The sequence below is a fragment of the Salvelinus namaycush genome, chromosome 27 (assembly GCF_016432855.1).
Source record: "Salvelinus namaycush isolate Seneca chromosome 27, SaNama_1.0, whole genome shotgun sequence".
NCBI lineage: Eukaryota > Metazoa > Chordata > Actinopteri > Salmoniformes > Salmonidae > Salvelinus > Salvelinus namaycush.
The window spans coordinates 10,138,640-10,153,568 of NC_052333.1; the positions used below are offsets into that span (position 1 = coordinate 10,138,640).

Genomic DNA, 14,929 nt, shown 5'->3' on the forward strand with positions numbered 1-14,929 from the left:
ATTCCATATGTGTTATTTCATAGTTTTGATGTCTTCACTATTATTCTACAATGTAGAAAATAGTAAATATAAAGAAAAACCCTGGAATGAGTAGGTGTGTCCAAACTTTTGACTGGTAATGTATGTCTTCTAGACTCTTGTCCTGAGGTCCGTATACGCAGCATATGCAGCATACGCAGCCTTCAGAACCTGTCAATCGCTCACAAACTCTTAGCCATACAGTGGCCACTGTTTTCTTGGGGGCCTTCAATGTTGCAGAAATTCTTTGCTCCAGAGCACTCAGGACATCAGACTGGGGTGAAGGTTCACCTTCCAACATAACAACGACCCTAAGCACATAGCCAAGACAACGCATGAGTGGCTTCGGGACAAGTCTCTGAATGTCCTTGAGTGGCCCAGCCAGAGTCCGGACTTGAACCCAATCAAACATCTCTGGAGAGATCTGAAAATAGCTGTGCAGTGACGCTCCCCATCCAACCTGACAGAGCTTGAGAGGATCTGCAGAAAAGAATGGGAGAAACTCCCCAAATACAGGTGTGCCAAGCTTGTAGTCATACCCAAGAAGCCTCAAGGTTGTAATCGCTGCCAATGGTGCTTCAACAAAGTACTGAGTAAAAGGTCTGAATACTTAAGTAAATAAAATACTTTTTAAAATCTGTTTTCACTTTGCCATTATGTGGTTTTGTGTGTAGATTGATGAGGACACATTTTAATTTAATACATTTTAGAATAAGGCTGTAACGTAACAACGTAGAAAAAGTGAAGTGTCTCCTCCTCCTCTATGTCTTTTACCCTCCTCATCCTCTACCCTCATCTACCCTCCTCCTTCTTTACCCTCCTCCTCCTCTATGTCTTTTACCCTCCTCATCCTCTACCCTCATCTACCCTCCTCCTTCTTTACCCTCCTCCTCCTCTACCCTAATCTACCCTCCTTCTTTACCCTCCTCCTCCTCTACCCTCATCTACTCTCCTCCTTTACCCTCCTCATCCTCTACCCTCATCTACCCTCCTTCTTTACCCTCCTCCTCCTCTACCTTCATCTACCCTCCTCCTTCTTTACCCTCCTCCTCCTCTACCCTAATCTACCCTCCTTCTTTACCCTCCTCCTCCTCTACCCTCATCTACCCTCCTCCTTTACCCTCCTCCTCCTCTACCCTAATCTACCCTCCTTCTTTACCCTCCTCCTCCTCTACCCTCATCTACCCTCCTTCTTTACCCTCCTCCTCCTCTACCTTCATCTACCCTCCTCCTTCTTTACCCTCCTCCTCATCTACCCTCCTTCTTTACCCTCCTCCTCTACCCTCATCTACCCTCCTCCTTCTTTACCCTCCTCCTCCACTACCCTCATCTACCCTCTTTCTTTACCCTCCTCCTCTACCCTCATCTACCCTCCTCCTTCTTTACCCTCCTCCTCCTCTTCCTTCTCTTCTACTCTCCTCCTTCCTCGTCTTTCTCTTCCGTCCTCTTCCACCTCCTGCTATTCCTCGGCTTCTCCTTCCTCTTCCCACCTCCCTCCCTCCCTTCATGACTCCTTGCCCTTACATGGAGTCCAGATGTGCCATTACAAGTATGCTGAAATACAGTTCACTCATCACTAAGGTCTGTTGGTGTGCTCTAAACACTTCATTTTTCTCACCACTTCATAACCACATTTAACCTCAACTTGAATGCCCAACTGAGGCGTCCAGCCTAATATAACGGGATAGTCTGTGTGGTTAAGGTACTAATGTCTGACAAAGTGTGTGTCTCATGTCTTGGGCCTAGTCTTTCGTTTGGCCTGAGCACTAGGGACTCACTCCTCTCGCTACTGGCAGACTAGGAGTCTCTACTGTGATCCGCCAGAGAGAGAGAACACGTGTTCCTTTTTGTTCAAAGAGCGCCTAGTCTATTCTCCCAACAGAGTACCACATCCCTAAATCACACATGCAGAACACAGACCGACCCAGTCTAAATTTGGCGCTCCAGAATTTCAACATGTGCAGTATGTGCAACCAACTGTGATGGGATTTTTTTTGTTCCACCCCTCGAAATCAAGACCATGTTGTCTGAGGTGTGAAAGACAAACTGCAATTTAGTTCTCCCGCTTCTCAAAGCAAGCAGATTATAATACATTTAGGACAGATTGGGAAAGATGGTTCTGAGCCAATGCTGCTAGAACATAGCTATTCATATTGTACGGTCGGGTTAAATAATGATAATCCATGGACATTGCGACTTCAGATATGACTCAAGGTTTAATCAGAGCAACCAAACATCTTCAGTGGACAAATAAAATGAGAAATCATATGAACAGAGAGCTGGCACCTGCTATGGCACCAGACCCTAAACTGAGGAGATATCCCAGCAACCCCTGCTCTATAAACCAGAGCCCCACCATTCGGTATCAAATTAAACGTTTTCCAATTACATTCCCACAATATTTATTGTGAAAGCTGTCATTCCTTCCTCCCTGTCAGTTGGATCACCAGGGTCAGCTGGTATATCTAAGGAAACAAAAAACCTTCCACTGTGAATATGCCAGATGGATTAGGCTTGAAGTCTGTTTTTCCAGTGAGAACATGATGGTACGGGGAGAAGAGAAGAAGAGAGGCTAGAAATCAAACCCAGGCGGTAGTTATTTTCTTTGACTGGATAAACTGAAGGACATCTCTAAAGTGATGATCCAATCGAGAGCATGATAAAAGGACCTTACTGTGTACATTCAGGAGTTTTTACTAACCATGTGACCTAACCATGAAAAAACGAATGTATCTACTCAAAGGTTACCCAATGTAGCCATTTCTCTGGATCTAGATCTCTGACATTTTCTAGCTTGTTTTTGAATTATTATTAATACTTTTTTGGGTACAGAAGCCGGTCGACTCAGTAACTCTGCCTTGCACAATACCATAATCAAATAATTTCCTCAAAAGGTGGACAATAAAAATGTCTCATAAAATACAATACTTAAAGCACCAGAAAGGGATGATCCCAGATACAGCAATGCTACATTCCATAGAGGCAGATTTACCATGTTCACCTTAACAGGCCTCAGGATTCAAAGAATTCAGGTCCGACTTAAACTCAACGAGTGGCAACTGTTCAAAAGTCTGACAGAGGACAGAAGTCTTTGAGTGCTAAGAGAAGGATAACTCTGGGCTGTCTGTGCACACCACATTAAAGATATGCAAAAAATACTCATATCCTAACGAACACTCTTAAAAAAACATCTGCACTCAGCTTGATTGAAACTGATAGTAAACTCATTTGAATGAAGTAAAACCGAGCTCGAGGGCTGTGTTACGTTTTAAGAATAAAAAAAAATATTATTTTGAAAATATCATGCAGTGAAACCCTGAGACTTATCTATCCTCTTCCCCTTAAATTGTTTTCATTTTATAGATAAAATGTGTAAGACTTACTGGATTTTATAGATGAAATGTGTGAGACTTACTGGATTTTATAGATGAAATGTGTGAGACTTACTGGATTTTATAGATAAAATGTGTAAGACTTACTGGATTTTATAGATAAAATGTGTGAGACTTACTGGATTTTAAAGATGAAATGTGTGAGACTTACTGGATTTTATAGATAAAATGTGTAAGACTTACTGGATTTTATAGATGAAATGTGTGAGACTTACTGGATTTTATAGATAAAATGTGTGAGACTTACTGGATTTTATAGATGAAATGTGTGAGACTTACTGGATTTTATAGATGAAATGTGTGAGACTTACTGGATTTTATAGATGAAATGTGTGAGACTTACTGGATTTTATAGATAAAATGTGTGAGACTTACTGGATTTTATAGATGAAATGTGTGAGACTTACTGGATTTTATAGATGAAATGTGTGAGACTTACTGGATTTTATAGATGAAATGTGTGAGACTTACTGGATTTTATAGATGAAATGTGTGAGACTTACTGGATTTTATAGATGAAATGTGTGAGACTTACTGGATTTTATAGATGAAATGTGTGAGACTTACTGGATTTTATAGATAAAATGTGTGAGACTTACTGGATTTTTATAGATAAAATGTGTGAGACTTACTGGATTTTATAGATGAAATGTGTGAGACTTACTGGATTTTATAGATGAAATGTGTAAGACTTACTGGATTTTATAGATAAAATGTGTGAGACTTACTGGATTTTATAGATGAAATGTGTGAGACTTACTGGATTTTATAGATAAAATGTGTGAGACTTACTGGATTTTATAGATAAAATGTGTGAGACTTACTGGATTTTATAGATAAAATGTGTAAGACTTACTGGATTTTATAGATAAAATGTGTGAGACTTACTGGATTTTATAGATAAAATGTGTGAGACTTACTGGATTTTATAGATGAAATGTGTGAAACTTACTGGATTTTATAGATATAATGTGTGAGACTTACTGGATTTTATAGATAAAATGTGTATGACTTACTGGATTTTATAGATAAAATGTGTGAGACTTACTGGATTTTATAGATAAAATGTGTGAGACTTACTGGATTTTATAGATGAAATGTGTGAGACTTACTGGATTTTATAGATAAAATGTGTGAGACTTACTGGATTTTATAGATAAAATGTGTGAGACTTACTGGATTTTATAGATAAAATGTGTAAGACTTACTGGATTTTATAGATAAAATGTGTGAGACTTACTGGATTTTATAGATAAAATGTGTGAGACTTACTGGATTTTATAGATGAAATGTGTGAAACTTACTGGATTTTATAGATATAATGTGTGAGACTTACTGGATTTTATAGATAAAATGTGTATGACTTACTGGATTTTATAGATAAAATGTGTGAGACTTACTGGATTTTATAGATAAAATGTGTAAGACTTACTGGATTTTATAGATAAAATGTGTGAGACTTACTGGATTTTATAGATAAAATGTGTAAGACTTACTGGATTTTATAGATAAAATGTGTGAGACTTACTGGATTTTATAGATAAAATGTGTAAGACTTACTGGATTTTATAGATAAAATGTGTAAGACTTACTGGATTTTATAGATAAAATGTGTGAGACTTACTGGATTTTATAGATAAAATGTGTGAGACTTACTGGATTTTATAGATAAAATGTGTAAGACTTACTGGATTTTATAGATAAAATGTGTGAGACTTACTGGATTTTATAGATAAAATGTGTGAGACTTACTGGATTTTATAGATAAAATGTGTAAGACTTACTGGATTTTATAGATAAAATGTCTAAGACTTACTGGATTTTATAGATAAAATGTGTGAGACTTACTGGATTTTATAGATAAAATGTGTGAGACTTACTGGATTTTATAGATAAAATGTGTAAGACTTACTGGATTTTATAGATAAAATGTGTGAGACTTACTGGATTTTATAGATGAAATGTGTGAGACTTACTGGATTTTATAGATGTAATGTGTGAGACTTACTGGATTTTATAGATGTAATGTGTGAGACTTACTGGATTGTATAGATAAAATGTGTGAGACGTACTGGATTTTATAAATTAAATGTGTGAGACTTACTGGATTTCTCTCCACTACATCTGTGTTGTTGACCACTGCTATGAGGTAGATGAGGGTAAGGGCGGAGTTGAGGACATAGGAAACGAAGAGGTTCTTATGAAGCGTGATCCTTTGGCAGCTCAGGTTCCTGAGTGAAGACAAACATACAGCATAAATAATCATGTTAACATATGATATGTGTCTGGCTGCGGTTACCCAAGCAGACATTCACAGAGAGAACTACAATAAACATTTACAAAATTATTGTTATTTATTTTATTAGGATACCTATTAGCTTTTGCAAAAGCAGCAGCTACTCTTCCTGGGGTCCACACAGAACATAAAACATGACATAATACAGAATAATAATAGACAAGAAAGCTCAAGGACAGAACTACAGTTGAAGTCGGAAGTTTACATACACTTAGGTTGGAGTCATTAAAACTTGTTTATAAACCACTCCCCAAATTTCTTGTTAACAAACTATAGTTTTGGCAAGTCGGTTAGGACATCTACTTTGTGCATGACACAAGTAATTTTTCTAACAATTGTTTACAGACAGATTATTTCACTTATAATTCACTGTATCACAATTCCAGTGGGTCAGAAGTTTACATACACTAAGGTGACTGTGCCTTTAAACAGCTCGAAAAATTCTAGAAAATGATGTCATGGCTTTAGAAGCTTCTGATAGGCTAATTGACATAATTTGTGTCAATTGGAGGTGTACCTGTGGATGTATTTCAAAAACTCAGTGCCTCTTTGCCTGACATCATGGGAAAATCAAAAGAAATCAGCCAAGACCTCAGAAAAATAATTGTAGACCTCCACAAGTCTGGTTCATCCTTGGGAGCAATTTCCAAATGCCTGAAGGTACCATGTTCATCTGTACAAACAATGGTACGCAAGTATAAACACCATGGGACCACGCAGCCGTCATACCGCTCAGGAAGGAGATGCGTTCTATCTCCTAGATATGAACATACTTTCGTGCGAAAAGTGCAAATCAATCCCAGAACAACAGCAAAGGACCTTGTGAAGATCCTGGAGGAAACAGGCACAAACGTATCTATATCCACAGTTAAACGAGTCCTATATCGACTTAACCTGAAAGGCCGCTCAGCAAGGAAGAAGCAACTGCTCCAATACCGCCAAAATAAAAGCCAGACTACAGTTTGCAACTGCACATGGGGACAAAGATCAAACTTTTTGGAGAAATGTCCTCTGGTCTGATGAAACAAAAATAGAACTGTTTGGTCATCATGACCATCGTTATGTTTGGAGGAAAAGGGGGAGGCTTGTAAGCCGAAGAACACCATCCCAACTGTGAAGCAAGGGGGTGGCAGCATCATGTTGTGGGGGTGCTTTGCTGCAGGAAGGACTGTTGCACTTCACAAAATAGATGTCATCATGAGGTAGGAAAATGATGTGGATATATTGAAGCAACATCTCAATACATCAGTCAGGAAGTTGAAGCTTGGTCGCGAATGGGTCTTCCAAATGGACAATGACCCCAAGCATACTTCCAAAGTTGTGGCAAAATGGCTTAAGGACAGCAAAGTCAAGGTATTGGAGTGGCCATCACAAAGCCCTGACCTCAATCCTGTAGAACATTTGTGGGCAGAACTGAAAAGGCGTGTGTGAGCAAGGAGGCCTACAAACCTGACTCAGTTACACCAGCTCTGTCAGGAGGAATGGGACAAAATTCACGCAACTTATTGTGGGAAGCTTGTGGAAGGCTATCCGTAACGTTTGACCCAAGTTAAACAATTGCAATGCTACCAAATACTAATTTAGTGTATGTATACTTCTGACCCACTGGGAATGTGATGAAAGCTGAAATAAATCATTCTCTCTACTATTATTATGACATTTCACATTCTTAAAATAAAGTGGTGATCCTAACTGACCAAAGACAGGGAATTTTTACTAGGATTAAATGTCAGGAATTGTGAAAAACTGAGTTTAAATGTATTTGGCTAAGGTGTATGTAAACTTCCGACTTCAACTGTATATACACTTACAATAAGAGCATCAAAATTAAAAAGGTCCTGTAGTGAAACAATACTGAGAAAACATACAGAACCATAATATAGGCATTGAAGCCAAAAGATGAAGCTGGTTATCATATTTTCTAGTGTGAAAATATTCATGGAATACTGTGGAGTACATAGGCTATATAATTTTGATAGTGTAGAAAACATTAAGAACACCTTCCTAATATTGATTTGCACCCCCTTTTGCCCTCAGAACAGCCTCAATTCATTGGGGCATGGACTCTACAAGTGTCAAGCGTTCCACAGGGAAGCTAGCCCATGTTGACTCTAATCCTTCCCACAGTTGTGTCAAGTTGGCTGGAAGTCCTTTGGTTGGTGGACCATTCCTGATATACACAGGAAACTGTTGAGCATGGAAAACCCAGCAGCAGTTCTTAACACAAACTGGTGCGCCTGGCACCTACAACCATACTTTGTTCAAAGGCACTCTTTTGTATTTCACATTCTCCGCATGTCTCAATTGTCTCAAGGCTTGCAAATCTGTCTTTAACCAGTCTCCTCCCCTTCAGCTACACAGGGATTATAGCTTTCACCCGGTCAGTCTATGTCACGGAAAGAGCCGGTGTTCCTAATGTTTTGTACACTCAGTGTAAATCATTAGTATATGAAATATGAAAAATCCATTCACAGTTGATATTTACAGATTACAGTATCTACTACAAAGCTGGAGGTCTATTATTATTACAATTAGCCATAATAAAATTCGTTTTCATCCTTTCTGCATGTTGCCATAAAAACGTTAAAATTAACATATTTCATCCTAACAAAAATGTTCCGACCTTTGATGTAATAAACAGGACAATAAATAACATAAACCATTGGAACGACTAACTCTGGCCCATAATGACTTAGTCAGATGTTGCAGTCGTCTGTGAAATAGGTTAAAACAGAGAGTCATTAGAATGAAATGTCTGAACCAAGGAACCTCATATACTAAATCAAGATTGCCATTGTAGTGGCAGCTGGTATAACTGGTAAACTGGTATAACAATGGACAACAATTCATAACTTTCTCTCAAGCAACACAAAAGGGGCTGAAATCATTTGCTTTGGTTCACCCATGTTAAATACTAGCACACACGACTTCCAACAACAAGTGGAATCACACCCTATTGAGAATCACACCCTAAACAGATTATTAACAACTGTATTTGAGGCCCCTGTGGAGCTTCCTGATTATCACGGATCAGCAGTCATCAAAGCCTCAAAAACACCAAATTATTCTCTTTTTTAGCAAAGGTTAGGAAAGTAATGTTTCCAATTTTTCATCAACCAGGCTTCCTAAAACAAGCAATTGATAACCTTTTACTGCAGTGGGCTAAATCAGGGTCACACAGTCTTTCTCGGTAGTCTTAAACAAATCTACTTGAAACAAAAGTATCCACCTCACACAAATGGTTATGGACTTAAAAAACAAGACACCTGTACCATGTCAGATATAGAGTTGAAATGTATTCCATTTTAACTCTGCATCCCAATGTTACACTTTATATACATCAGAGAAGACTGAAATATAACAAAACTGTTTGACATAGAAACACTGGATTTTTGGCTGTTTTTTTGTAAATATGTTTATTAATTATGAAATTCTGATAAATATTAACATTCCACCCATGAGGCCACTAGAGGGCGTTTTGGTCATTTGACTGCAGGAAATGGTGTTTACTGGAGTGAAATAGTGAAAACACTTTGTGTCTAACGTGTGTACACTTCAGCAACAATGTCCTGTTATCTGTCTCCAGTCATTAGCTAATGTTGCAGTCTTAATGTAAATGTGTTGTTTATTGAAGAAGGAGATCTCAGCATGGCAGCATTAGTAAGGGTTCTGGGTCAGTAGTGTGTTGGAGAACAAGGCTACCATTAAATGGCCCAACACAAGTAAAAAGACAAAGGAAGTCTCTTAACAGAATATCTTCAAACTAGGATGAGTAGAAAATAGGACAGAATCACTTTCTTTATCCCAAGGTGTTATATTGGTGTATGGATGTTCTCTGGCCACACCTAAACAAGCAACAACATTTAACTTCCTGCCATTTAACTTCCTGTTAGAGGAAACCAGGTTTTTAGGCTAAAATGTCCTGGTACTCTGTAAAGTTCATGATTGTCAGATGACATGAAAATAGAGGTCTTTGACCATGCACACCAATGGCAGGTTTGGCCTTCACAAGAACAATGCATATGCAGAAAATACCTCAGCGCTACTGTACAATATGGTGGTGCATGTTAGATGTTATGCGGCTATTTTGTTTTCACTGGGCCTGGGGCTCTTGTTATGGTCAACGCAACATCATAAACTCTGTCAAGTACCAGGTCCTTTTTGCAGAAAAACTGGTTGCCTCTGCCAGGAGACTAAAACTTGTCTGCAAGTGACTGTTTCAGAAAGACAATAACCCCAAGCACACATCAAATTCCACAAAGAAAGGTTTAATTGACCACAAAATCAACATCTTGAATCCCATTGAAAACCTGTGGTTTGAATTGAAGAGGGCGGTCCATAAGCACAGATGAAGGATATCAAGGATCTGGATAGATTCTGTACAGAGGAATTGTCTAAGATCCCTTCCAATGTGTTCTCCAACTCATAAAACATTTCAGAAAAAGGCTCAGTGCCATTATCCTCACAAGGGAAGGGTGCTTGAGTATTGAAAACCGGGGAACCAATCAATTTGATCCATATCTTTGTTTTTTATTACTTGTTAAACAAAATATCTTTCTCTGAGCAAAATCATGATTAGTATTAGTATAAAAGAATATTATTTGTTAAAAAAAGAGCATTGAATAGCTCAGTATTTGTATGATTTATTTTATACAGGCTTTTTTATTAATCTTTATCTAGGGATCGAATAATTCCGGACAAAACACACAACAATTTTTGACAACTGCATCATGTAGGACAGGCTCAGATAACCAAGTGATGCAGTATTTTTTAAGCTAACCCAACTGTATTTTTCCACGACTAGTCAGATTATTTTTATTGGCGAGCCCTGGCAGTGCTGAAGTGGAGGCCATAAATAAGAAGACAGTGCAGCTGTACCGCATCAAATACCACTGTAAACTGCACATCTGGAAAGTCTAATACAACATTAAGACTTTAACGTTGAAAGAGATCCACCTTTAAATACATTGCCATGCTTATAAAAGTGATGCTCCCTTAAAATCAATGCTTTGCTTGCTACCTATAAAACTTCATGGAGATAATAATTAGCTGATCGTGTTGGTCTTCCGTTAAAGCTTTACAATGCCAAGAAAGGATGTATTCTATTCTCTTCTTATCAAGACACAGATACAGAGTAGTTTGAGCGTTTTACTTTTTGCTATTACGATGTGCACCTGCACTCTGTCTTACAGGGTTGGTGTCAATTCGGAACTTCTAAATTTACCCTAGTTCAATTCAACCCATGAATTGAAATTGGAATTGGCCATAACCCACAGGAAGCAGAATTTAATTTAAACCAATTCATAGAAATTCAACTGAGACATTAAACATATTTTGTCTCCTTCCTTTGACAAATATTTTGCTAAAATCTTCTGCATCTTCTTACTAAAGAATACAGATACCATTTCAAATATTATTTTAATTATAACTCAAAGATGTACAGTATTTTGTTTGTAATTTTGTTATGCGATGTTAGGTTGTACTTTCCATTCTAGAGTGAAAGTGGATTATGAATTGTTAACCGACAAAATGATCCGAGAATATTTCCAGACCACTAACTATTTTTTCTGAGGACGAGTTTTAGAAATGCAATGTGTCAAGGACATGTTAAACATTGTGTTGGCAACCATACATGATGTCAAAATAAACATGTTGTCACGGCCGTCGTTGAAGGAAGTGGACCAAGGTGCAGCATGGTGTGCGTACATTTTCTTTTATTTGTTAAAATGTCGCCAACAAAACAATAAATAACAAAAAACGACCGTGAAGCTTACAGGGCATGAGTGCCACTAACAAAGTCAACCTCCCACAAAGACAGGTGGGAAAAAGGGATACCTAAGTATGGTTCTCAATCAGAGACAACGATAGACAGCTGTCCCTGATTGAGAACCCTACCCGGTCAAAACATAGAAATACAAGTAATAAAACTAAAGAACATAGAATACCCACCCCAAATCACACCCTGCCCTAACCAAATAGAGACATAAAAAGGATCTCTAAGGTCAGGGCGTGACAGTACCCCCCCCCCCCTCCAAAGGTGCGGACTCCGGCCGCAAAACCTGAACCTATAGGGGAGGGTCTGGGTGGGCATCTATCCGCGGTGGCGGCTCAGGTGCGGGACGCAGACCCCGCTCCACCACTGGTTCATCCCACTTTGGGTGGCACCTCTGGTGCGGGGCCCCTCTTAGCGGGCCCCGGACTGGGGACCCTCGTTGCGGGCCCCGGACTGGGGACCGTCGCCGGAGGCTCCGGACTGGGGACCGTCGCCGGAGGCTCCGGACTGGGGACCGTCGCCGGAGGCTCCGGACTGGGGACCGTCGCCGGAGGCTCCGGACTGGGGAACGTCGCCGGAGGCTCCGGACTGGGGGCCGTCGCCGGAGGCTCCGGACTGGAGGCCGTCGTTGGAGGTTTCCTGCCATGACTCCTCACTGGAGGCTTCGTGCCATGGATCATCACTGGAGGCTTCTTGCCATGGATCATCACTGGAGGCTTTGTGCCATGGATCATCACTGGAGGCTTCTTGCCATGGATCATCACTGGAGGCTTTGTGCCATGGATCATCACTGGAGGCTTCTTGCCATGGATCATCACTGGAGGCTTCTTGCCATGGATCATCACTGGAGTGAGGAGACGTATGGGCAGTCTGGTACGTGGAGCTGCCACAGGGCTCACCAGGCTGGGGAGAGATACAGGAGGCCTGGTTCTGACAGCAGGCACAGGACTCACCAGGCTGGGGAGACATACTAGAGGCTTGGTTCTTGGCGGAGGCACCGGATACACTGGGCCGTGGAGGCGCACTGGAGGTCTCGAGCGCAGAGCTAGCACAACTCGTCCTGGCTAGATGGTTATCTTCGCCCTGCACATGCGGGGCGCTGGCACAGGACGCACTGAGCTGTGCAGAAAGTCAACCTCCCACAAAGACAGGTGGGAAAAAGGGCTACCTAAGTATGGTTCTCAATCAGAGACAACGATAGACAGCTGTCCCAGATTGAGAACCCTACCCGGTCAAAACATAGAAATACAAATAATAGAACTAAAGAACATAAAATACCCACCCCAAATCACACCCTGACCAAACCAAATAGAGACATAAAAGGATCTCTAAGGTCAGGGCGTGACACATGTGCATTTGAATTTCAATGAATTTTCATTCAAATTCAAATTCTGCTTTTTCTGGGGGGTGGCCAATTCATGAATTGAATTGGAATTAATTCGCAATAGTACTCGTTACATTTGAAATGCTCAGGTAGGACAGCAATATGGTCCAATTCACACACCTATCAATATAACGTGTTGACACCACTACTGCCTCTGATCTGACGAACCCACTAAACACAAATACTGTGTGTTGGAGTGTCTGTATTTGATTTGTTTTTAAGAACATTGTGCCATCTGGTTTGCTTAATATCAGGAATTTGATGTATAGCTTTAACTTTTACTCAAGTATGACAATTAAGCACTTTTTCCACCACTGACTGAACCAAATAACAACTTTTCCAAGTCAGTAGTAGCCAATGTAATGCAGAAATGTTATTTTGGTTCCTGCAGTTATATCCCCCATAAGGTGTCTTCAAGGATAATGGCCTGAATTAAAAAAGCATGTCAAATAAATCTGATGGTCATACTGCAGGATCATTGCTACTGCGAAAGATTGGGCTTTCGGGACATATTGATACATATCAAACGTTCCTTCACAATCTGCTTTGGATCATTTGATTGTCATACAGCATTGTTTTTCTCCCTCTTTTTCTGAGTATTGACATACTCTTAACTTCTCAAACTTTTCTTTACAATCTGTTTTTGAAGAACTGTTTTTTTTTAATGACTAATCAGCATTTGACATTATCATGGTAGAGTCAATTGCTTGCACATATGTATTGCTCTGAGGTGATTTCAGAACTGTTCAGTCATCATAACTCTCTCATTAGCTTTGATTTAACCACCTTTACTGACCCCTACTCCATTGAAATTCACCAGCAGTTTTCCTTAATATGCAGTTCTTCCTTACGTGTGTACTTCCAACCTATATTTAGTAAGATAAATCAGTAGGGATTACCATTAAGGTTGCCCTGCACTTAAATAAGAGCATAGCCAACTCATTCTTTAAACTGTCCTGAATTCATGTTTCTTTGGTCATGAACTCTTAAATGTACAGGAAATTAATCTGCTTTTAAAGTAGTTACACAGAAATAAGCCAGCATGAAATTAAAAGGACATGAGTATCAGAATGTGTAAAACATTCAGTGACACTGTTACTGCTCCTAAATATGAGTTTCACTAGGGTAGCGTGGAGGTCAAGGTCCATAATCCAATGCAGCTACAGTAACAAACCAAGCTTATTTGCGGACGTTCTGCTTCTAAAAATCTTAACTTGAAATGGTGTATGATAATCATAATGTCAAATATTCTAATGCAGAAAACTCATTATAAAATGTAAATAATTGAATCGTTATAAAATAGTCACTCTGAAATGTAATTTTTGTAACATTTTCCATCACTATTGAAGAATATGTGATCTATCCATTTACAATATATGAGAAAATCCCGAAGAGGGAAAAAACTATATTATCCAATCAAAATGTCTTCCCTTCAAATGCTACCCAACTCAATCACAGAAAATGACAAATTGGAAACCAGAGTGTTGTGTGGAAATGACAAACACAATCTGTTGAATAGATTTCCCTAAATGTGTGGAATCGCATTTAGGCTTTATGTGAAGATGACATTTTCACAGGTCTGTAATGCTAGTGTTATCTCAGAGGAAACACACGGCCATCTTTACAATTCAGTTATCTCAGAGGAAACACACGGCCATCTTTACAATTCAGTTATCTCAGAGGAAACACACAGCCATCTTTACAATTCAGTTATCTCAGAGGAAACACACAGCCATCTTTACAATTCAGTTATCTCCGAGGAAACACGCAGCCATCTTTACAATTCAGTTATCTCCGAGGAAACACACGGCCATCTTTACAATTCAGTTATAGCAGAGGAAACACACTGCCATCTTTACAATTCAGTTCTCAGAGGAAACACACAGCCAAGGAGAAATATATAATGCCGTCTGAACTGTAGCAACCACAGTCATCACCGCCATCGTTTTCATCATATTTATCATCACTATCATCATCCTAATTTTCCTCAGGATTAGGTGCGTCATCATCTTCTTCATCGTCGTCGTCACCATTATCATCTTCATCACTTGTTCAAGTGGAAAAAA

The 14,929-nt window shown here is 39.4% G+C and overlaps 1 protein-coding gene across 1 annotated transcript in view; it reads right to left on the reverse strand.

Moving 5' to 3' along the window:
* Window positions 1-14,929, reverse strand: part of LOC120022026 — a 101,410-nt gene that overhangs the window by 13,813 nt on the left and 72,668 nt on the right. Inside the window, exon 10 of the mRNA XM_038965824.1 lies at window positions 5,515-5,641. Within this exon, the coding sequence (XP_038821752.1) occupies window positions 5,515-5,641 (127 nt within the window). The remainder of the gene's footprint in view (window positions 1-5,514; window positions 5,642-14,929) is intronic.